Raw genomic sequence first — 22,424 nt, 5'->3', positions numbered from 1 at the left:
ACTCTTGGTAACAATTGTGTAAGGTAGGCAGGCACTGCTCTCCCATCCTCACAAATATGACCAAGAACTATACAAAAATAATAATAATTATAAATGTTAATATGAACACTACTAATAAAGGATATAGACACACACACGCCAGACTCTATATGAAACATTTAATATGCATTAACTCATTTAACTCTCATGATGAAGCCATGATTATTGTTAATAGTGGTCATTATTATCACCCCCATTTTACAGACGAGAGTAGTGAGGCATCAGGAGCTTATGTGACCTGCCCAGAGTAACCCAGCTAGCTTTTAGCAAAGCCTTCTAACACAGGCAGTCCAACTTGAGAGGCTTTGCTCTTAACCACTCTGGTTTGCTACCTTGGATAACATTCATGGAAGACCTACTAGGTGTTGTCTATTATCCTAGGGGATTTACTACATTATATTTTAATTATTCACACCTTATACAGTAGGTATTATTATTTTCAGACAAGGAAGCTGAAGCCCAGAAACATTAATTTATCCAGGTCGCAAGGAGACAGTCGCAGGGCCAGGACTTAACTCAGGTCTGCAGATCTACAAAGGCTGCACTCTGCTTATTGAGTTACCTGCTCATACACGAGAGAACAAGGGGTGGTGTGAATTCAATAGCTTTCTCACAGCTGTACCAGGAAACCTGTTGGACAAGTCAGAAGAGAGGGGTGGCCTGGCTGCTTTGCACAGCTCAGACCACTCCAGAAAAAGAGGAGACAAAGAATGCACAAAGAATAAGAAAACTGCTTCATCCTAAAGAGGTAGGTGAAAGATGTTGGAAATCTCATGGCCTGACTGATTTTTCTGGCTGCAAGTTCAAAGAGAGATGACTGACAACCAGGTGGGCTACTTACAATAAAAATAACAAAGAAAAAGGGTGCCACACTGAACATCTGAAATTTTTTTGAACAGTGGATGCAGACTGTTACACAATCAGGTTGCAAAAATTATACAGTGGTGTTGAAAAAACCCCGTTGGACATGGTTCCTGTAATATAATATCATTTACTAAGTCTGGCTACTTCTGTCATTTGAAAACCCCTTATTTTCTTCCATTCTTCTTCTGCCCAAGCCTCTACCTCAATGTGGCCAGGTCATCTGTCTTCTCTGGACCTTCGTACATGCACCCTCTCTGCTTGGAACCATTTCCATCTCAGTCTTCCCCTTGGTCTGGCTAACATCTATTTTCCTCAAGCCTCAGGTTGGACATCTCTTCCTCCAGGAAAAGAAGCCTTCCCTGACTTTCCTATTCTGGCTTAGGTGCCCATTTTAAGTGCAACCTGTGTTTCCTCCTATTTCAGCACTTACTAGAATGTAAGGTCACTGTCTATTTGTTGGTCTCTTCATTGAGAGAGCATATTTTGGCTACTATTGTCTCCCCAATGTATGGGTCTACTACCTCATAGGTACCCAATAAATATTTAATTGAATGGATGGATGGAGGGATTGTGAACCTTATAACATCCTCTTGCATGGCTTCTATGTTTGAAATCTCTCACCTCCACATTTCATGCTACATCCTAGAAGTCACTAAACTTCCGTTTAAACCTTCATCATGTCTTCTTATTACCTCCCTTTGGACAATCATATAGAAGTCAAATAGTGATAATCTCGGGGGTGGGAGGGAGTTAAGAGAGAGGGGGCATGGAGTCTTAAAAGTGTCTTGATCTGAGTAGTAGGTGAAATGGGTGTATACATATGAAAGATTTTTTGAGTTGAACATGAGAAAATAATGCTCTTTAAGTAACTAATACTTCAGTATAAATAAACAGATGTTTTGAAAGCTCATTTGTGTTGATTGGATAAAATCTGGACTACCTTGCCCCAGTGTACAAGGTCCCTCACTCACTGGCCCCACTTGTCAACTTATCTGTTCAAACTCACTTCTCTGAAATATATGCCCCCATCTTCTCACAGGTCCTCAAACTCTTCTCATTCATTCCCACCCCTATGCTTGAAATCATGCTGTCTCACCCTAAATATTCATTTCTCTTCCTTTCTCTTTTACCTTTTGGAAGCTCCTCCCATTCTTCTCCCACGCCCCCCCCCCCCCCCGGCTCCCCGCCCCCCGGTTTTACAGAGAAATAATTGACATATATCACTGCACAAGTTTAAGGCATTTGGCACGATGGTCCGATTTACAGATATTGTGAAATGATTACCACAATGGGTTCAGCTACCATACATCTTCTCATATACACACAATAAAAAGAAAAGAAAGTAAAAAAGGAAAAGTAATTTTCTTCTTGCAATGAGAACTCTTGAGATTTACTCTCTTAACAACTTTCATGTATATATCATACAGCCATGTTAGCTGTAGTCATCAAGTTATGCATTACATCCCTGGTACTTATTTATCCTACATATATGTACATATATACCACAACTTCTTTATCCAGTCATCCATCAACGGACACTCAGGTTGTTTCCACGTCTTAGCTTTTGCAAATAATGCTACAGTGAACATAGGGGTACAGATATCTTTTCGAGTTAGTGCTTTCATTTCCTTTGGACATATTCCCAGAAGTGGAATTGCTGGATCATATGGTAGCTCTATTTTTAATTTTTTGAGGATCCTTCATACTGTTCTCCATAGTGGCTGTACCAATTTACAATCCCTCACACAGTGCCCAAGGGTCCCCTTTTCTCCACATCCATGCCAGCATTTGTTATCTTTTGTCTTTTTGATAATGGCCATTCTAATGGGCATGAAGTGATGTCTCATTGTGGTTTTTATTTGCATTTCCCTAATGACTAGTGATGTTGAGTATCTTTTCATGTACCTGCTGGCTTTTTGAATGTCTTCTTTACTCCTCCCATTCTTGAAAAACCAGGACAAACCCATTCTCCACAAATCTCATTAACCTCTCTTTTCTCTGAACCCTTGACTATTTTGTCTGGTTCATTCATTCATGTCAACATTTCCTGAAGACTAAGTTCCTTGAAGGCAGAGATTTTATCTTCTTTTCAATTTTTATGTTTAGTATAGTGCCTGGTACAATGGTAGATTCTAAATATATACTTGTTACAAATATGATGAAGGCTTACCTACGTGTCCAGACTCTTGGCAGTTATGAGCTTGCATAGAGATTAAAAAGACAAGTTGTCTATGTCCTCTAGGGTGAAAACTTAGTGTCACTGTTAAGATCATGGACTTAGGATTCTTACATGGGTTTCAAATCCAGATTTTTCAACTCACTGGCTCTGTGATCCAGTGTAATCAATTGTTATCACCAAAACTCAGTTTCCTCATCTGTAAAACGGGGTCTTTCTCATAGGGCTGTTGTGAGGATTCCGTGAAAACATAGTTATTTATTTTATTTAGGAACATTTGTTGAATTAGTCATTTTGCTAAATAAACCATAATCATATCCAAATAAAAGTCCACGCTCTTAATATTACCATGCAAAGGATTTAGCACAGTGATGGACTCACAGGAAACATTTAACACATGGTAGATATTAATATCAGAGCTATTAAGTACAGATGTGTAGCTTCCGTGAGAAGAATCTATGAATTGGGCAAAAAATGTAGAAAGCAAGAAGAGCAGGCACATTGCGAGATACATACATGTGCACATAAACAGAGTGAATTTAATCCACAAGAAATTCCTTAGGGAAATTCCATCACATCCCATTAACACGGTCCCAAAGGCAAGAGCTGGCCTCTGATCTTTACATATTTAATATCTTTGAAAAAATTCTGAAACCATAACCATCGTGAAATGGTATACAAAGGCAAATGTATCTGGGAGTTATATGCAAAAGCAGTCGACTTTAGTTATAGCTCGCGTAATTCTTTAATCATCATAATTCCTAGCGCTTCTCTGCAAACTTTTGACCTTAGGATAGCTCTTTGATTGCTCAATGGGATTCTGACAGCGAGGAAAGGAGAACACTGAGGAACAAGTTCTCAGTGCGTTCTTACACATTCATTTGAAAGACAACAGTTTAATAATTCTAATTCATATATACTTCTATTCATGCAATCAATAATTCATAGCAACTGCTCTGCAGCATTTTAGTGACAACAGAAAGGGCAGAGTATTTCTTCTCTTCGCCTTTCTTTCTTCACTTAGTCATGCCTGGAGCCTGGAGAGTACAGAATCTCAAGAAAACAGTTTCCATGGTGATTCTTCCTTTGAGTACCTGACTGTATTCGCTCTTTCTGGAGTAAATTAATGCTTTTTATTGCTTTCATGCTAAATATATTGAAGATTAGATTTGATTTCCTCTGCAGTGATACAGTTTTACCAGGAAAATGGAAAGTAAAAACACAGCATGAAGAAACTATATCTTTGTGCCACTATACTATTAGAAAGAGAAAAAAATTTCAGAGGAAAAAATAACCAGCCATAGGGAAACGGATGCAGATGTCTGGAAGCTAGGATATGCATGCATGCAGCTAGACGTTGAAAAGCCTGCGTTGGGAGGAAACGATCTTAATTCCTCCATATGTTGAAGGTGGTGTAAGTTGACCATAAAACACTGAGTTACAAGAAGTAACCTGATTTTTAATGTACCGTCCTCTTCTCAGCACAGAAAACATAAGATCAAGGAAATCTTCAAACCCACAGTACTGTCCCTATTCTGTATTTTATTAAGGAGAGCTTTGCTTTCTACTAAAGCCAAATCACTGGCCTTCCTTCCTTTTTAAAATAGCTAGGTGACCCTCCTAAGATGCCCACGGCACTCTGAATTTCCTGACATAGCATTTGTCACACTAATACTTACCCCTCTACTTGTTCATCTTCCCCATTAGACCCTAAAAGGGCAGGGCCTGTGCTTTTCCCGAACGCTCTTGTACCTTTGTGCCTAGCACAGCACATGGAGGAAATGAAAACGATAACAAGAAAACTATGAAAGGGTGACTTTGAAGCACTGAGGTCTCCCTTGTAAAGCATCAATGGGCTGATATGTTGAATGGAGAGGGAATCACGTAAATAAGAAACAAGCGTCAGCAACACCTCCTGGTTTTCATGGTCTCTCCTGTCCAGAGTCCTTCTCCTTCCCTATCTTGAAGCAATCAGGGGTTAAAGGGAAGAATCGATGGTGGCAGGGGTGGGGTGGGAGTGGGGGTGCACTGAGCAGTACCAGCCAGCGAAGCCTTCTTCTCCATCATTAGATGCCCACTCAGCACAGCCTGGAGTCAAGTCATTAGTAAGCACCAAAAACCAGAAGAAAACTGGGATTTGAGCCAATTTGAGTCAAGGAGTAAGTACTGAGCATCTACATCAAACCAAGTACTGTCCTAGGTGCTGCTGGAGACAAAAGTTGAGCACAAGAACTTTTGCCGCCAGGAAGTTTAGAGTCCAGAAGGGATTCTTTTTTGGATTGTGCAGAAGGGGTGTGGCTGAGTACAAACACATCCACCCCTGATTAGTAACAATAACGCCAACACTAATATTTACTGAACAAATGCGAGGCACTTTTTTAAGCACCGCATATGCATGAACTCACTTGATCCTCATAACAAATCTATAGGTTGGACCTATTATTTTGTTTTTTTTTTAAAGATTGGCACCTGAGCTAACATCTGTTGCCAACCTCCTTTTTTTCTTCTTCTCCTCCCCGAAGCCCACCAGTACATAGTTGTACATTCTAGTTGTAGGTCCCTCTGGCTGTGCTATTTGGGATGCTGCCTCAGCATGGCCTGATGAACAGTGCCATGTCTGCGCCCAGGATCTGAACCAGGGACAGCGTGCCGAAACGGAGCGCGCGAACTTAACCCCTCAGCCACGGGGCCGGCCCTGGCCCTGTTATTTTCATTTAACATAGAAAGAAATTGAGGCTTAGAAAGGCGAGGTAACTTGCCTAACATCCTAAGCCAGTTAGCAGTGGAGCCGATCTTCAAACCTGTGCAGTCTGGTCCTTGAGCCAATATCTTAGCAACTATACAGTTCTGAATCTCAGGCTCATGGGATGTCACCTGAGAGAATTACTCTACAAAGCATTTCCCATAGTCTCCTTTGCTGTGTAAATTACCCAAAGTCCATTTTGTGCATAAATGCCTCTGGGCAATCCTCAGGATGCATAGAGGGCCATATAAAATTCCAGATTCCAAAAGGAAAACCAGTTCTGTGGCTAGGTAGATGTTTGAACAGAGTGAGTTACACATGCCTCTAACTATGACATATACTATGGCAGGACTGTCTCGGGTTCATAGAGATGTTTCCATAAGGGACTGCTGGATGACAGGATGCTAGATTTCACCCTATAGAATTAGCACACCCAGTGTTCTGAGGTGGCTCTTCAAGGGGGCTCTTTCGGAACTCATTTGCTAAACCAACTTGCAGGAAATTCAAAATTCATCAGCTGTATACTAAATTTCATTTCATAGAAAACAGTGGCAAGAACAAGGTCTCACTGTATTAGCTTATAGACACTTCCCTTCATTTCAAAGAGTGTGGGTCCCCTCAACTATCTTTGATATATACACCCCAAAAAAAAAAAGGACAGGGGGCTGGCCCCGCGGTCGAGTAGTTAAGTTTGCGCGCTCCTTCTTCGGTGGCCCAGGGTTTTGCCAGTTTGGATCCTGGGCGCCGACATGGCTCATCAGGCCACACTGAGGTGGCGTCCCTCATACCACAACTACAAGGACTCACAACTAAAATATACAACTATGAACTGGGGGGGATTTGGGGAGAAAAAGCAGAAAAAAAAAGAAGATTGGCAACAGTTAGCTCAGGTGTCAATCTTTAAAAAGAAAAGGACAGGAAGGAAGTGTATTAAGGCTTAAAGGGAAGGATTATGAGGCTTTAAATTTTACTTTTGCTTCGTTGAGATAATTCTACTTCTCAGTTCTCTGTAACGAGCATGTATAATTTTAAATATCACAAAATAACTCACTTTAAAAAAAAAATGCAATGACTCCCCAACAATAGAAAAGCAAAGACAGGGAAGAGGACACTGACTTAGTGAGTGTTACCTATTAGGGCTCAGAATTAGGGAGGGGAAAAAAGGCTTAATCTCCAGCATTATCCATCCCACTGTATGAGACCTATAAATGGAATATTTTTAAATGAGACTCCTCTTCCATATTTAGTAATAAGAATTATTACTTATTAAGCAGTGAAAGCCTGAAGTAAGCATGTATGTGTGTGAGTGTGTGTGTCTTTTCTCTAAGGGAGAGAATGGGGCTCAGAGATCCTGTTCTTTACGTACCCAGCATCACAGAGTTCACCGATCTCCGTGGGTCTGCTGGACTCTGGAGTCTGTCGGTTAACACTCTGCTCTCCTGCCCCTTCCATCTGCACAAGGTAATGTTTCAACATTTGCACAAGATTACACTTTTCTCATTAGAAAGAGCAGCCTGGATAGTCATGGGCAGTCTGAGCAGGAAATGTAGACAAAGCCATTCTCTGCCATTTTCAGAAGAAACTGATGAGGTCTTTGAGGCACTTAGGGGAAAGTGGGAGGGGGAGAGCTCCAGGCGCCTACAAGGTGTGAGTTTGGAGAGAAAAACACAGATTAGATGTGTCTTCCTGCCGGAGGTGCATGTGGCATGCCAGCTGGCTCCTTTTCCAGTCGTCTCTTTATTAGCGAATCCAACAATCGTATTTTGCTAATCTTCTCATAAATAAAATATTATCCATATCACGAAGGCATCCCTGATGGCAGACTGCACTCCAAGTAAGCTAGAATGGATGAAGAGGAAAATGGGGCATTTTCAGATACATACAATTATTGCAATTACTGGCACTTAAAACGTCCATAAAATCTGCAGTACTGCTGGGTCCCTGATGTTTGGTGCATCCTCAGGAATAGTCTGCTGCTGGGACTTTTTCGGGTCTTAAGGTATCTGTGTAGGGGCTCTCTGTTTATAGTACTGGGCAGAAAATGAGAAACATTTTGCCAGAAACTTTAACTATACCATACTATATGTGTTGTCAAACAATTAGCATCTTAACGTAGCAGAGAGAAAACCCACTTGCATTTCTGTATATTCTTCTCTCCCTCTTCACTTTCCCTGGCTTCCCATAGAGTATGACTGAGTAATTAAGAGCTTGGGCTTTGAAGTCAGATGGATCTGAGGTCAAAGCACAGTCCTGTCTCTTATTAGCTGCAAGATCTTGGAAGAGTCGGTCACTCTCATTTCCAATTTCCTCTACTGTAACACAGTGAAGAAAATCTTTCCTCTTTCACAGGCTAGTTGTGAGGATGCAAGGAGATAATGCAAATAAAGGAGCTAGCACCAGGCCTGGCATCTGATAAGTCTTTAATAAAGGTTAGAAAGATAAGGGGAAAAATGTGACATGACTGACAAGATTTTGGGGGCAGAGTGAGCATGTTCCCTGAAGTTTTTTTGTCTTTCTTCTATGAAAAATTCATCATCTCACAATGCGTTCAAACTAATTTTTCTTATCTCTATTGTTGGCTAAAGCTTTTCTTTTCGACCCCAAAGTTAGAACCATAAATATCTCCTGCTGACTTGATTATTAAGATAAGGTTCAAGGACTCTCTCCTCATTTACTATTTAAAAACAACCTTTTGTGGTGACTTTTGATGGATTGCAGGGATATTTATGACTCAGGCCTCCTGGCAAAGTCCCTGATGCTGACTCATTCATTACCCTGGGAGGGAAGGAGGCAGCTGAAATCATCATTCACTTATTCTTCCTCTCGGTTATGGTGAAAGGTCAGAGGTAAGTCACTCAGCACACGGCTGAGTGTGAGAATCAGAATTTCAAGAACATCTTCTTGACAACAAGAGAAAAAAGAATTTCTAACAAACCTACACTCATAAAAATGCTTGCAAAGTCCTCCTTAATATGAATGCTACAGCATTGCTAAATGATAATATTCTGTCTGATGCCTCAGGCTTTCAGCTCCTAACAGCCACTCCATTCCTCTGCAGAGCAAGTGAAAACCATGTGACAGGTGATGGAAAGGGAGGACGGACAGAAATAGAAAGGAGGCATGATTTGGAATTTCCAGTGACTCTGGCCTTGAAATTAGGAATAAAGGGCAACCTTGCAGAAGTTGAAGGGGGAACATAAAAGGTTTCTTAAAACAATAAAGGTAAAATTTACGATTATAATCGTGAACAAGAACAGCCTTAAGAAGACTATCACTGTCATACTATAATCACCAACAAAGATACATCGATAACATTTACTGAATATAAGAAGTTTAGGAATGTGCAAACCAATGAAAGAAGAGATACTAATAGCTTACATTTCTTTGAGTACTTTATGTCAGGGCCAGGGCTACAAAGTCTAAATGCCATCATTCATTTAATCCTTAAGCAGTACTATGAGACTGGTTCTACTTCTACACGCATTTACAGCTGGGGAACTTGAGGCTTAGAGAGGTAAATAACTTGTTCAAGACCACACAGCCAGCTAAGAAGACTGATTCCAAAACCCAATCTCTGCTACTGCTGCCCCAGCAAAGAAGAGTTGTGTTGAAAACAATGCTATCCATTGCCTATAAATTATTGACATATACACACTGCAAAAATTATTTTGAAGTACTCAACATTACTCTTGGCTCTAGGTATAGGATACAGGAGAAAATCTGGGCCAATTTGGATTTCCAGGCCACTGTGAACTCTTGGCATCACTTCCTTTACAAACGTAAATCAGTGGGGGTGCTGTTTCGAAATCTAGAGACTCTTGCATTCAACTATGAACATTCAAGTAGCACATTCAGTGCAAGTTATATGAGAATATGGGATAAGTTTATGGTATTTCCAAAGTACAGGGCTAGGAGGTAAAACAACAACAACAACAAAAAAGGCATTTATGTGGTTGCTAAAGGTTACTTGAGGTCAATGTCAACAGAAATATTTTTGCAAGGTATGAAATTGGAGGATGGGGGACTTCTATCTAGTTTCAATGCAGTAGATGCTCCCAACAGGGCTACCCTTGCTCTATATTTTAAATAGATGAATAAGATCTCTAGAGGCTATCCATCAACATTTGGTTTTCAGCAAGAAACATACGGCCTCATAAAAGTATGCTTACCAAGGCTCGAGACTAGTGAGATAGGATGACAGGATACTGGGTTCCTGAATGAAGGATGTTCTTTCTAGGCTTGTGCTAGAACTTTAGACCAAACCTCCCTCAGGAAAGCCTAGAGTTGGCATCCATTTTGAAAAGGGCATGGGTAGATTTGGGGCAGGGAAAGTAAAACACACACATGCCTTTTTTCTTACAGAAGTATAAGCCATAATTACTATCATGGGTGGGTGACTTCTGCTTGCGAGGGCACTACTGCAAGGTCTTTGCAACATAGTGGTCGGACAGTACCAATCTTCTGTATTGAATTTTAGTTTGAATCATGACAATAATAGGAGAAATAACAGTGGTGGTGGTGGTGGTGGTAGTATCTGTAACAACAACAAGAGCTAATATTTATGAGTATTTCCAGGCACATTTTAAGTGCCTGGAAGTAATAAATATTACTTCATAAGGTTGTTGTAAAGGTAAAATGGGTTAGGTACTATTATCTCTTTTTTATAGATGGAGAAATGTATTAAGTGCCCTATATGTGATATCTCATTCTATCCTCACAATTACCTATGTGAGTACTTTACAATTCCCACTTTACAGATGAGGCAACTGAGGCACAGAATGGTTATTTGCTCACAGTCCCACAGCCAATAGGTGAAAGAGCTGTAATTCATCTCCAGGTTTGTTTGATGTCAAAGATCATGTCCTTAACTGCTACATTACACTTTGGTACCAGTATTTCCTCTGGTAATACTGTGGCCATATCCACCTCCCGCCACCCCAGCCCCCATCCTTCTTTCTCCCACTCTGCCTGTCCTAGTGAGAATGAGATGTAACATGTCTCAGTTTCCTCAGCTGTCGAATGGGATAAAATCAATGGGCTACCACAAAGGGCTGCTGTGACAACCGAAATCCTATGATATATGGAAAGGGTTTTCATGGTGCCTCCCATATAAAGAACTGATACCAATTATTGGAACTAGATCCCTGCTCTCATCAGCCTCCCCTCTCCCTGCCAATGTCATTTCCTTCTTGGGCCTGGAAGGAAGCTGAGGATGAATTTCCTAGGAGAAGAAGTGAGAGGGCCAGAGTTAATGTGTAGGAGATGAACTGAGCCAGATGACAGGAAAGGGAAGGGGGAATTGCTCTGGAGCTCATTGCTGGGAAACGCTATCTTTTTATTATTTGTATAAATCACTTGACTGTGAAGGCACCACAGGCCAAGGCTCCGAGAGTGCCGATGATAATAAATTGGGCAGCACAATAAATAATGAGGAAAACCAGGCTGCCAAATGAAGAAGGATTTAGATCATTTAAATCCTAGGCTATGAGTTGTCAAATCCAGTTTAATACTGATAAGTGTGGGATAATAACTCATAGCAAACACTCTCCCCACCCCAACCCCCCCAGCCACAGCCCTTCTAACCCTTTCTCTCACCCCTTGCAAACAGAAAGAGAACCCCAAGGGGATTTGCAGAATGAAAAAGAATGGTATATACTGGCCAGAAATGAGCCCAAGTTATTACATAATAATCCCAGATGCCTCAGCTTGGGCTTAGAGCAAATACAGAGAGCTAATAGAATGCTGCAAGGTTCAATTAGCTGCAAAGGAGATTCTAAATCAGAGCAGGTTTTATACTGTTAAACTAGATGGGGGAAAGAAAAGAGTCCCACGATTGGGTATAATGGAAAAATGGAAAGGATTAGAGAAACATAAAGCCATGGGCATTGCTGGGTGACCGAGGAATGGCCTGAAGGTGGAGTGAACTCTGAGGGACACTAATGTCAAAGCAAGAGACAATTTAGTCATCAGAATGGCCCATTCTCAGCAGCGTGGTAGGACTACAGCCACATTCAGAGACATGGCCCAGAGGACAACTGGAGGATGCCACCTGCTCACGCTGGAATTTCAGGAACTAGAATAATCAGTCATTGCTTGATTTGATGAGGAATTATTTCATTTATTTAACAAACATTTACTGAACACCAAATACGCGCCTGGCATTGTTCTAGAGCTGAGGATACATAATTACACAAAACAGACATGATGGCAACAATACTCACAACTGAGTGGTTACCCTGTGCCACATTCTTTGCATGCATTAGCTCCTTCAATCCTCCCAACAACCTAATGATCTTATGGACTGAATGAGTGTGTCCTCGTCAAATTCATATGTTGAAGCTCTAACCTGCAATGTGATAGCATTTGGAGATGGGGTCTTTTGGGACATATGAAGCTTAGATGAGGTCATGAGGGTGTGGCCCTCATGATGGGATTAGTGTCCTTATAAGAAGATACACCAGAGAGCTAGCTTGCTTGCTTTCTCTATGCCATGTGAGGACACAGTGAGAAGGTGGCCATCTGCAAGCCAGGAGCAGAGCCCTCACTGGGGGACTGAATCAGCCAGCACCTTGAACTTGGACTCCTGGCCTCCAGAACTGTGAAAAATAAATGTCTGTTGTTTAAGCCATCCAGTCTGTGGTATTTTGTTATGGTAGCCTGAGCACATTAATAGTTACTGTTGTCACCATCTCTTTTTAAATGAGTAAACTGAGGCTCAGAGAGATTAAGTAACTTGCCTGAGATCATGCAGGAAGAAATGATACTGACACGTAAACCCCATCTGTCTAAAGCCCAGATGCTATTACACTGCTTCCAGATGAGGAAGCAAATCACAACAGCCATTGTGAGAAGTGAAGTCATCTCTGCCAGCTTCCTCCCACCTTCTAGCCCCATCCCCTTTCTTAGGCATGTATGTAGGTACATTTCACAAGTGGTATATGAACTAAAGTGAATTAGAATGTTCTGGCTCTGGTGTTACCTGGTACCTACTATCAATACTACTGTGAGAGTATGAAATAAGGACTGTAGATTTGTGTTTTCATCCCTGCTCAGTCATTACTCTGTGGGACATGTTTCTGGATCACTGGTGGCATCTCTTATTGGTTCTTTTCAGAAGCACTTACTTTTATTCTCCAGCCCAGAAGGGTCCAAAAGAAGTAATGCTAGCCAAATATATAATTTTAAATTTTATAGTAGCAACATTCAAAAAAAAAGAAACAGGTAAAATTAATTTAATCATGTATTTTATTAACCCAATTTATTGAAAATATTATGATTTCAACATGTAATGAACAAAAAAATTATTAGTGAATTATTTACGTCTTTTTTTCATACTGTCTTCAAAACCTGGTGTGTTACAGCACATCTCCACAGTTAGTGGGGCCACCATGTTGGACAGTGAGCTCTAGCTGCTTCTTGAATTTTCACTGACCTTTCCTGACTAGATTATAGGGACTGTGCTTTCTAGGGGCATTTACTGAGTATCTAGTACATGCCAAGGTTGTACTTAGCATTTTTGTACATATCACGTTTAATCCTCCCAGTAGCTCTCCACAAAAATATTGTTGGCCCCACATTAGGTGAAGAAACTGAGGAAAGTGAGTGGCAGCTCTAAGATCATAGGGGATATCTAACGCTATCTCTTCAACACCCAGCATGTTGCCTTGCCTAGAACATGACTCACCAAATTGCTATGGAATGAATGGAAGGTTACTTAGCAAGCTCACAGAAGGGTTGGGATTTGAATCAGCTATGCTGATTTTGAAGCTTGTACTCTTTCATTGATGCCACCTTAATTCTTGCAGGTCTCTCCTAGCCCCTAATGCAATGCACAGTGATTCCCCTATGCTTGTTAAGTATACAGACCTTTCATCTCAGTTAATTTATAGATGGGAAACTCTTCATCCAGGTGTCTCCCTCTCCTTTGTATTAGGAATCTACTCAGACCAGGAACTGTGCTCAACCTTAGAGGTGCAAAGATTAGCAACACAGGACCCCCACGTTCAGCCTGGTTTGGAAATCATGCTACAAGAGTGTTTAATACAGTGAAGTGGTATTAAAAATCTTAGATTCACAGAAAAATTGAGCTAGAAGTGACTATAAATGTCATCTTACAGTCTGTACTACATAATTTGGCAGCAAATTATATACCATCTAGATTCCAGTGTTTATTAACTATTATTCACTAGCTAATATGACTAGAACTGTGAACATGATGGTCCATTCCCTTGAGGATATCACTGTTGGTGAGGGACATAGACATAGGAAGAGGTATTCCTAATATTGTGTAATAGGAACTAAGGTAAGTGTTATGTAACTAATTTTGTAATTATAACATAATATTGTGTGATAGGAACTAAGATAAGAGTGTTATGGTAACATTTGGGAGGAGCATCTGACTTGAACTTGGAGAAATCGGGAGAAGCTCCCTAAAGAAAGCATCTTAAGTCTAACGCTAAAGGACAAACGAAAGTCAGCCTGACCAAAGGGCAAAAGACAGGGAGGAAAGTATACCAGGCAGAAGGGACAGCTCATAAGAAGACCCATAGAGCATGGCATATTTGGGGACTAACAGAGACTTTAATGACAGGATCATGAAGCGCCAGGGCTGGGCAAAAGAAGGAAGCATGTCCAGATGATGCTTGGAAGTAAGCTTGAGGTTCACGATGAAGGTCTTCACGGATGATAGGAGGAGGAGACATCAAGGCTTGTAAGGAGAGAAGTGAGAATTGTTAAGTGTTGAGAAGTGTTAAGAATATTTTATTATAGCCCTTGCTGTGTTTCATTATGGTGCTTCTTACATTCCGTGGTCACTGTTTTGATATCTACTTCTACCACTACACTGAGACCCTTAAGATAGGGCTCCTGTCTTATTTCTCTGTGTATCTCCAGTGCCCCAATACAATATCTGTCAGGTAATTGATGCTCAATACTAATTTTCGTGACTGACATCTGTGGGAATCCTTGGTAGATTTGAGGAGACTCAGTCTGCTGAGAATGTATTACCGGAGGGGTCCTTAACTTAGATTCCTTGGATCGCTTGAAATTACATGCAAAAATTGCAGTGTAAATATGTGCATTTTTTCAGGAGTGAGGGATTATCACTTTTACCAGATTCTCAAAGGGGTCTAAGACCTCACAATGATTACAAAGCACTGAATAAATGGGGACCCTTGGGCAATGTAGTTTGAAGCCCTCTCTATCTAGGGAAGACCTCTCAGAGGTGAAACACTAAAGGACAGTTCACACCAAAGGGAGCAAAATGAATGGGCAGATGTGGGTGTGACCTAAGTTTCCAAGTGAAGGAGACAGAGAAGTGGTGAAAGAGAACAGTGTCATGGCTGGAAGACAATGTCTGCAAGAAAAGGGAAAAGAACCTTGGAGATGGTGCAGCGATTTCCCTCATGTCTCCTGAGTTGGCAATTATTGGCTACCTAGTCCTTAAAGAAAAGTGTCCTCAGTAGAGCCATAAGGAGCTTTGAAACCACCACTGGAAGATGCCTTTGTAAATGAAGAGCCCGTAGAGAGACAGAATCCAAGGAAAAAGCAGTTATTGGTTATTATCCCTGGAAGAGAAACATCTCGTGGAAGCCACCTCCCTCCCTTTTGTTCACAAATTTGGGTCTGCAAGCTTAAAATAAGATTTTTAAACGATGGAGATTACACACACACACACACACACACACACACACACACACACACAAACAGGAAAAAGTTCTTGATGGAAAGCCATTAAAATATTTATGATAATTCTGTCTCAATAGTGGAAAATTGATGATTTTTACTTATATTGTCTGATTTAAAAAAAAATAATAAGCACATTTTGCTTTTTAGGCACTTCACATGGAAAAAAATCCATTTTGAATAAACAATGGTAGGACAGAAGTGCAAAAATTAACCTTCCAGGAGAAAGAAGACCATAGGAAAACACAGGACTTCCCAAATCATGTTTCACAGGCCATGAAGCTCACAATCATCAAAGGAACACATTAATAAGGCAGATTCCTAGGCCTGACCCCAGTTCTACTAAATCAGGTTCTTTAGGAGTGGGACTTGGGAATCTGCAATTTAAAAAACTCCTCAGGTAACTCTTATGCTCACCACAGGGGTTCTGAAAACATCTGGTCAATAAGGGTGAGGCACACTCAGTGAGGGAGGGTCAAAACCAGCAGGCAGCCTTTCTTCGCCATATATGCATCAGCACTTTCAACATTAAGAGGACGTGGGACAGAGATGAGCTTAATACACCCTCTTAACTTTCGTTTAGTGATTTAGTGAAAGTGATTTCTTCACCATCCAAAACATTTTCATAAACATTAAAAAAAAATACATTTATAATCTGAAGTTGGAAATGGTGGTGGAAGGGGAAGGCAGCAGGTATAAATTACGAGCCAACAGTGCTGTATATCCATACAGATCCCATCTTTCTGCGAATGGAGGGTGAAACCACTCACATTGTCCCTGCAGACATCGTACTTCCTCTTGGACAACGGAGTACTCTTCAGTCTCCTACCCATCTAGAGTCCAGGATGGAATCAGTAGCTGGGGTAAAAGCAATCCCAAGGGGCTGCCTCTCTCAGGAGGCGGTCAACAAGCCCCAGGGCTCTGAGGATCATGTCAGATCTGGAAGGGTTGGGTTGTCATCTATCATTTTCTAGAGCTGCCAGTCCTGCCAGTGCTGGAAAGGTGGCTTCCAGTACTGAGAGACCTCGATTTTAGGTCACCTAACTTTTAATTTAATCTATCATGTCATATTTGATACACCCTTGTATGTCATCCCAAATTCTTTTGAAACAGAGTGGAGTAAAAATATTCTAGTTCAACAATCCTGTTTTGACAGATCGATATCAGCCTACTTTCCAAATATAAACAGGTGGACTGAATGTTGTTTCTATCCTTGTAGGCAAGAATCTGAAATTGTATTTTTTTGTGCAGGGAGACTTGTCTGGGTTCGCACCTCCCTGGTGATTCTTCATGGAGGTAATGGGATTTCCTTAATCGAGCCCATTAGACTATCTTCTTGTAATTATCTCAGGGGCCAATCTGTCGATGTAATGGGCTCTGGAGGAATCAAACCTTCACGTTCTTACAAAGGAAAATGTTGTGTACGTGTCAGAAGAAAACCATTTTGAAGAATTACTGGCTAACCATCTCACCAACAGCTGGGGGGAACTTTGCTGTGATACTGCAGGAAATTGCCGGATTTGGAGACTTTATTGCTCCAAAGGGTATTTCTTTTATTATGGGCGTTTTAATAAATCTAAAATGTGCATGACGCCAGTGGCACGGGGGACTCCACACCATCTGGTGAGGTTGGGCAGGCTGCTGCCTGCCTGCTCACTGTGGGAGGATACCAGAATCTTAAAGCTGGAGAGATTGCCAAAACCCTGGATGGCTTTGGGTGTAACTAATGACTAGCCATGCTGCCCTGCTCCATGGGGCTGGCCAATTGTCCTGGTTCCCTTTACCTCGCCCATGAATGTCCTGACATTCTGGACACATACTACAACTTTTCAGCTACTTGAAGATATTCACACTATGCAACAATATTCCAAGTTCTTCATTCCCTTTTTTACAAATTTTAATGTGTAGTATAAAGAGGGTGGATCCATAGTGAAGAGGAAATCATGAAAAGCTAAGAATTAAATAATGACGAAAACATAACAAATAATAGTAATTGTTATGGGTTGAATTGTGTCCCTCTAAACATCATATGTTGAAGTCCTGATCCCCAATACCTCAGAATGTGACTTCATTTGGAAATAGGGTAACTGCAGATAAAATTAGTTAAGATGAGGTCATTAGGGCGGGCTCTAAACTAATGACTGGTGTCCTTATAAAAAGGAGAAATTGGGACACAGGGATGTGTGTACAGGGAGAACGCCATGAGAACATGAAGTCAGAGATCAAGATGATGCATCCACAAGCCAAAGAACACCAAAGAGCGCCAGCAAACCACCAAAGCTGAGAAAGAGGCCTGGAACAGTTTCTCCGTCACAGACCTCAGAAGGAACCAACCCTGCTGACACCTTGATCTCAGACTTCCAGCCTCCAGAACTGTGAGACAATACATTTCCAGCCTCCAGAACTGTGAGACAATACATTTCCGTTGTTTAAGCCACTCAAGTCACGGTATTTTCTTATAGCAACCCTAGCAAACTAATACAGTCATACACGAACCAGGTTTTACGCTAAGCATTTTGTTTATGTTATCTTTCAAGCCTCTTTAACAATAGTCTTATGGTCTGAAGATTGGCATGAATTATTAATCGGTAAGAAATGAATGGCTGGATGGGTACGGGAAGAATTCTTTTTCTTCCCTTTCACCACCAACAGTACATTCTATCGGGTTTTCCATGCATGCTGGACTGAAAGGAGCTGGGAAATGATGTAGGATTCACATTCCCTGCCTATGTCACTTTGCTGAAAATTTATAAAACTATCGTATAAGCCTACTAGAAGGCATCATGTTTCGGACTCTCCCCAGTTGTGATACACACGAGATGCCCATTTCAAGAGAAGGAGATGGTGAGGTAGCTCCTGTACGCCCAGTGACAGGGACTTGGTATTAATTTTAGTCCAGTGACTCTGATGGCATTTTTACTTCTGGACAAAATGCCTCCTCCCCCAAGTTTAATCCAAGTCCAATCTCTCAGGCCCTAGGGCTCCATAGTGCTTTAATTGTTTTTTAATTTCACTTTCTGATTCTGTTTAAAACTTATTTGAATTCTACCCCTTGTCAAGTTGATTTTCCCCAACTTCCTTCCAATAGGCCCTTTGCAGTACAAGGAAGAAAACAGACACCAAACTATGGAGCCCAAAGGAGAAGGAACCAAAAACCAAGTCATAAGCTAAAATGCGCACCAAATATGGTCACAAAAATCCCTGAGCAAATACTGCTGCCAGTCAGTCTGCCTCCATATTGAGTGGTCTGTAGCCAGGATTACCAAGATTAAAACCAGGACCAATGATGTGCAAAAGTGGGCCCGACTGATCTTATTGATTCTTCCCCACTGAGAGGGAATCACAGGTTAGCAGGCAGAAATCAATTCAACTGCATTAACCTAAGCCAAGTGTAGATTTATTCATACTATGCTTGGAAATGTCTCTATAAAAATGCAAAAATTTTATGTATATACAGATATACATCCTCGTTTATCAATAAATACTTATGAATTTACATATAGATACCTGCTCTTTCTTTTCTTTTATAATATTTAAAAATATAAAGCAAAATAGTACAGAACATAAGGCTGTTCCTACATTTTTTCCCACTTCCAATTTTGATTCTTTTTTTTGAATAAAAGAAGTTATTTGTGTTGAGATGTTGTCAACTTGGCTACTTTAGCTGCACCCCAGATTTCAGGATGGAACGGCAGAGCAGACACAGATATACTGCAGCCAAAGAGGCAAAGGAAGCCATTTGCTCTTGAGGAAATCATCATTTTTGGCTCTGTAGATTAAAGGAACCTGGCCTGTAGGCTTCAACGCACCACAGGGAACACAGAATTCATTCTCTTCCCTCCCCCAGTGAGAACACACAGACTAGGACTGAAGAGAGCTTTCAGAATGAACAATGGGTGGAAAACCCTGCCCTTCCAGCAGTGAGAAATGTGAAATTCCACTCCTACCCTTACATGTGTCGCCAGGGAACCATCCTGTGTGCTCCATCAGTCCTGGGACAGGAGCCAGGCAGTCATTTGTACTCAGGGGCTCAGCCTTAACCTAAAAAAATCATCAGAAGAGCCAAAGAGGGCTTCCTCCTCATTCCTCCTCTCTGGGAAACAAAGAATGACACATTTTACTGCAAGAAATTGGTTGTGGTTCTGACTGAGAAGAGCTTAGGGCTCATTTTCCTTTAGGTAGGCTGTCTCTCGACTTCTGAGCGTGCCTTGCCTGCCAGGACATTTATCCTCTGCTTTCATGGCCATTCACAGCCAGGCAGACCCTTTCCATGCACTGCTGGGCCTCTGGTGGGTGGCCTGTAAACCCACTAACGTACCTTCATCAAACACACATGGTCAGCACCACAGAGATCAGGTGGTTAAGAGACCAGGGGTCAAGTTTATATTTGGTTTGGAAAATAAACTGCCCATTCCCAATTCACTGGGAAAATAAATCATTCAGTTGTTCAATGCTGGGCACTGTGGCAACAGGAGCTCTCTGTGTCTTTGCAGCACAGCCTCAGCTGCAGCGTCCTATTGGCCCACAAGTTCTAAAATACACCCTGCATGAGAGAGCCCACATGTGGAATGATGGGTAAAGAATCCCGGATCGGTCAGCAGGCCTGAGGTCTTATTCTAGTTCTAACTTGGTAACCATATGCCCTTGAACAAGTGACATAACCTCACCACAACCACAGCTCCCTCAATTCTAAAATGAGATGCAGGATTTCAACTAATATTCCAAGGTTTGGAGGATTTTTGTGCATAAAATGGGTTAACAAAGATCTGATTCGCGGAGCTATTATGAGAGACCTAATATGAAGATAAATATAGTAGCATCCTGTAAGCTGGTAAGTGATATGTAAATGTTAGTTACTGCCATATGGACAGGGGGAAATTCTTTAAGGACTTATCTTTACCATGAGCAGTTTGGCACAATTATTGGGGTCCTATAATTTGGTTGAGTCACTGAATCTCTCTGAACTTCCATTTCCCCAGCTAACTGCTTGCCTTCCCCACGAGGAGAAAATGAGGATAAAGGAAATGTAACTGTGCTTTAAAACCATAAATTGTCCTAGAAAGGCAAGCAATTATTATTTAGAGAATTCGTTTTGACTTTTGGCATTACGATGCACACACTGTTAGTTCTTGGCTCCATGACAGATTTTAATTGGCCTGGCTATGAAAACCTTATAGAGCTATTATGTGCTACACCTGTGATGGCCGTGCAGCGTGTTAATCAAGACAATTAGGCTGGGGACCCAGAAAACTGCTTTCCACCACAGTGTATAATCCTCCTCACTTTGACAAGGGAAATTAACAGCTGCTTTATGGTCTCTCACATTATCACTTTTTTGGAGAGAGATCCCAATCAGATCCACCTCAACTAAGTAACATCTATCACTGGGGCCTGGAATGACACAACATCTGTGAAGAAATATTAACTCTGACTTTGAAACGGCTTTTGGGCTGGGAAGAAAAAAAATGTCACATGAGGCACTCACTGGATAAAACAGCCCCCAGATGACAGTGAGAGTCAGGGGGAAGAAAGTTGACCTCTTTTAAGTGGTGTATTTGAGAGAAAAAAGAACAGGGGGATGAGAAGATCAATTTAGCTCTCAGGCATTTACTCTCTGGTCTGCAAAAGGAAAAGGAGAATGAGGCTTCCGGGGCAATACAATTCTGTCTAGTCCTAAGCTTTTCACTGACAAAATCTTTTGGAATTTTCTTCCTTCCTCCAATTCCTGCTATGCCCATCTCCTCTGAGAAGCACAAGAAATACATTTTATCATTTGGATTTCTTTTCACCGTTGGGCAAAGCAGCCTGGGTTCATTAGTGATTAAAAAGGTGGCAAATACAAAGTTCACTCTGTGCTGATCATAATATTCTGCATTCACATGCATTTATCTAATTAGACCCTGTGAGATAAAGAAGCTGTGAAGATATTGTAACCCCCATTTTGCGGATATGGAAACTGAGGCTCAGGAAGGCTGATCTAACAAGTGACATGGCAGAGTCCAGACTCAAATTCAGGTCTCTGGACTTCAAGGCTTTTCCATAACACCATGCTGCCTGTCATTGGTGGGAGAGTCATTACTCAAGGGCTGGAGACCAGGTTAGACTTATTCCTGTGACCCCAGTACCTATGTCTGTGTTTGTCACCATCTAGGCGCTTATTACGGAATTTAATTTTGAGAGAAGGGGAGCTTCCCAAACTGCTTACTACCTCTGGAATGAGCCTTGCCCAAGAGAGATTGTATCCCAAAGACAGAGCATTTAAAAGGTCCAGCATCCATTTCTAATATCTCTTCTGCCTTGGCTGAGTCAGAAGAAACGACCCTTGTCCCCTAGAGGAGGGCAGTTTGGCTGTGAGACCATCCTGGGGGCACAAGTATGTCCTGTAGCAGGTGGATCATTCCAATTGGGAAGATCCCAGTAGGGTAGCTTTTGGTCTGGGTCTATTCTGTTCTGCTTTGGAAGAGGCCAAAATGAACCATTACACCTGTAGTTCCCACTCTATGCACCAAAGCGCCCCATGGTATCACAGCAAACACTCAGGGGTGCTACAGGATGCTTGAGATTTTGAGGGAAAAGTAGCAACAGTCAACATCTGTTAGATATTATGACAACTACTAGCATGAGGGAGCTCACTGCTTCAACATTAGTGTGTGTTTATTCCCTTTAATAACAGTGTGCAGTCATGTGCCACATAACAACATTTCTTTCAATGATAGACTGCATATACGACAGTGGTGCCATAAGATCACTACCACATAGCCTAGGTGTGTAGTGGGCTACACCATCTAGGTTTGTGTAAGCGCACGCTATGATGTTCACACAACAAAGACATCGCCTAATGACGCATCTCTCAGAACGTAGACCCCAACACATGACTACATCTTTGCAAAGCTGGATTTTGGGCAGTTAATGTGATTA

At 41.4% G+C, this 22,424-nt stretch overlaps 1 protein-coding gene across 16 annotated transcripts in view; it reads right to left on the bottom strand.

Moving 5' to 3' along the window:
* The window catches only part of PPP2R2B (protein phosphatase 2 regulatory subunit Bbeta), a 436,815-nt gene that overhangs the window by 121,041 nt on the left and 293,350 nt on the right, over positions 1 to 22,424 (bottom strand). For 3 of the 16 annotated variants that reach the window (XM_070233102.1, XM_070233100.1, XM_023617489.2), the window contains one exon: positions 7,189 to 7,661. The exons of 12 other annotated variants lie outside the window; for them this stretch is intronic. In XM_070233102.1, coding sequence (XP_070089203.1) covers positions 7,189 to 7,195 — 7 coding nt within the window. In that variant the 5' untranslated portion in view covers positions 7,196 to 7,661. The remainder of the gene's footprint in view (positions 1 to 7,188; positions 7,662 to 22,424) is intronic. One more of the 16 variants, XM_070233094.1, reaches the window with a different exon arrangement.

The sequence above is a fragment of the Equus caballus genome, chromosome 14, assembly GCF_041296265.1.
Source record: "Equus caballus isolate H_3958 breed thoroughbred chromosome 14, TB-T2T, whole genome shotgun sequence".
NCBI classification, from domain to species: domain Eukaryota; kingdom Metazoa; phylum Chordata; class Mammalia; order Perissodactyla; family Equidae; genus Equus; species Equus caballus.
The sequence above is the reverse complement of the archived record's forward strand: the minus strand, read 5'-3'. Positions and strand labels throughout refer to the sequence as shown.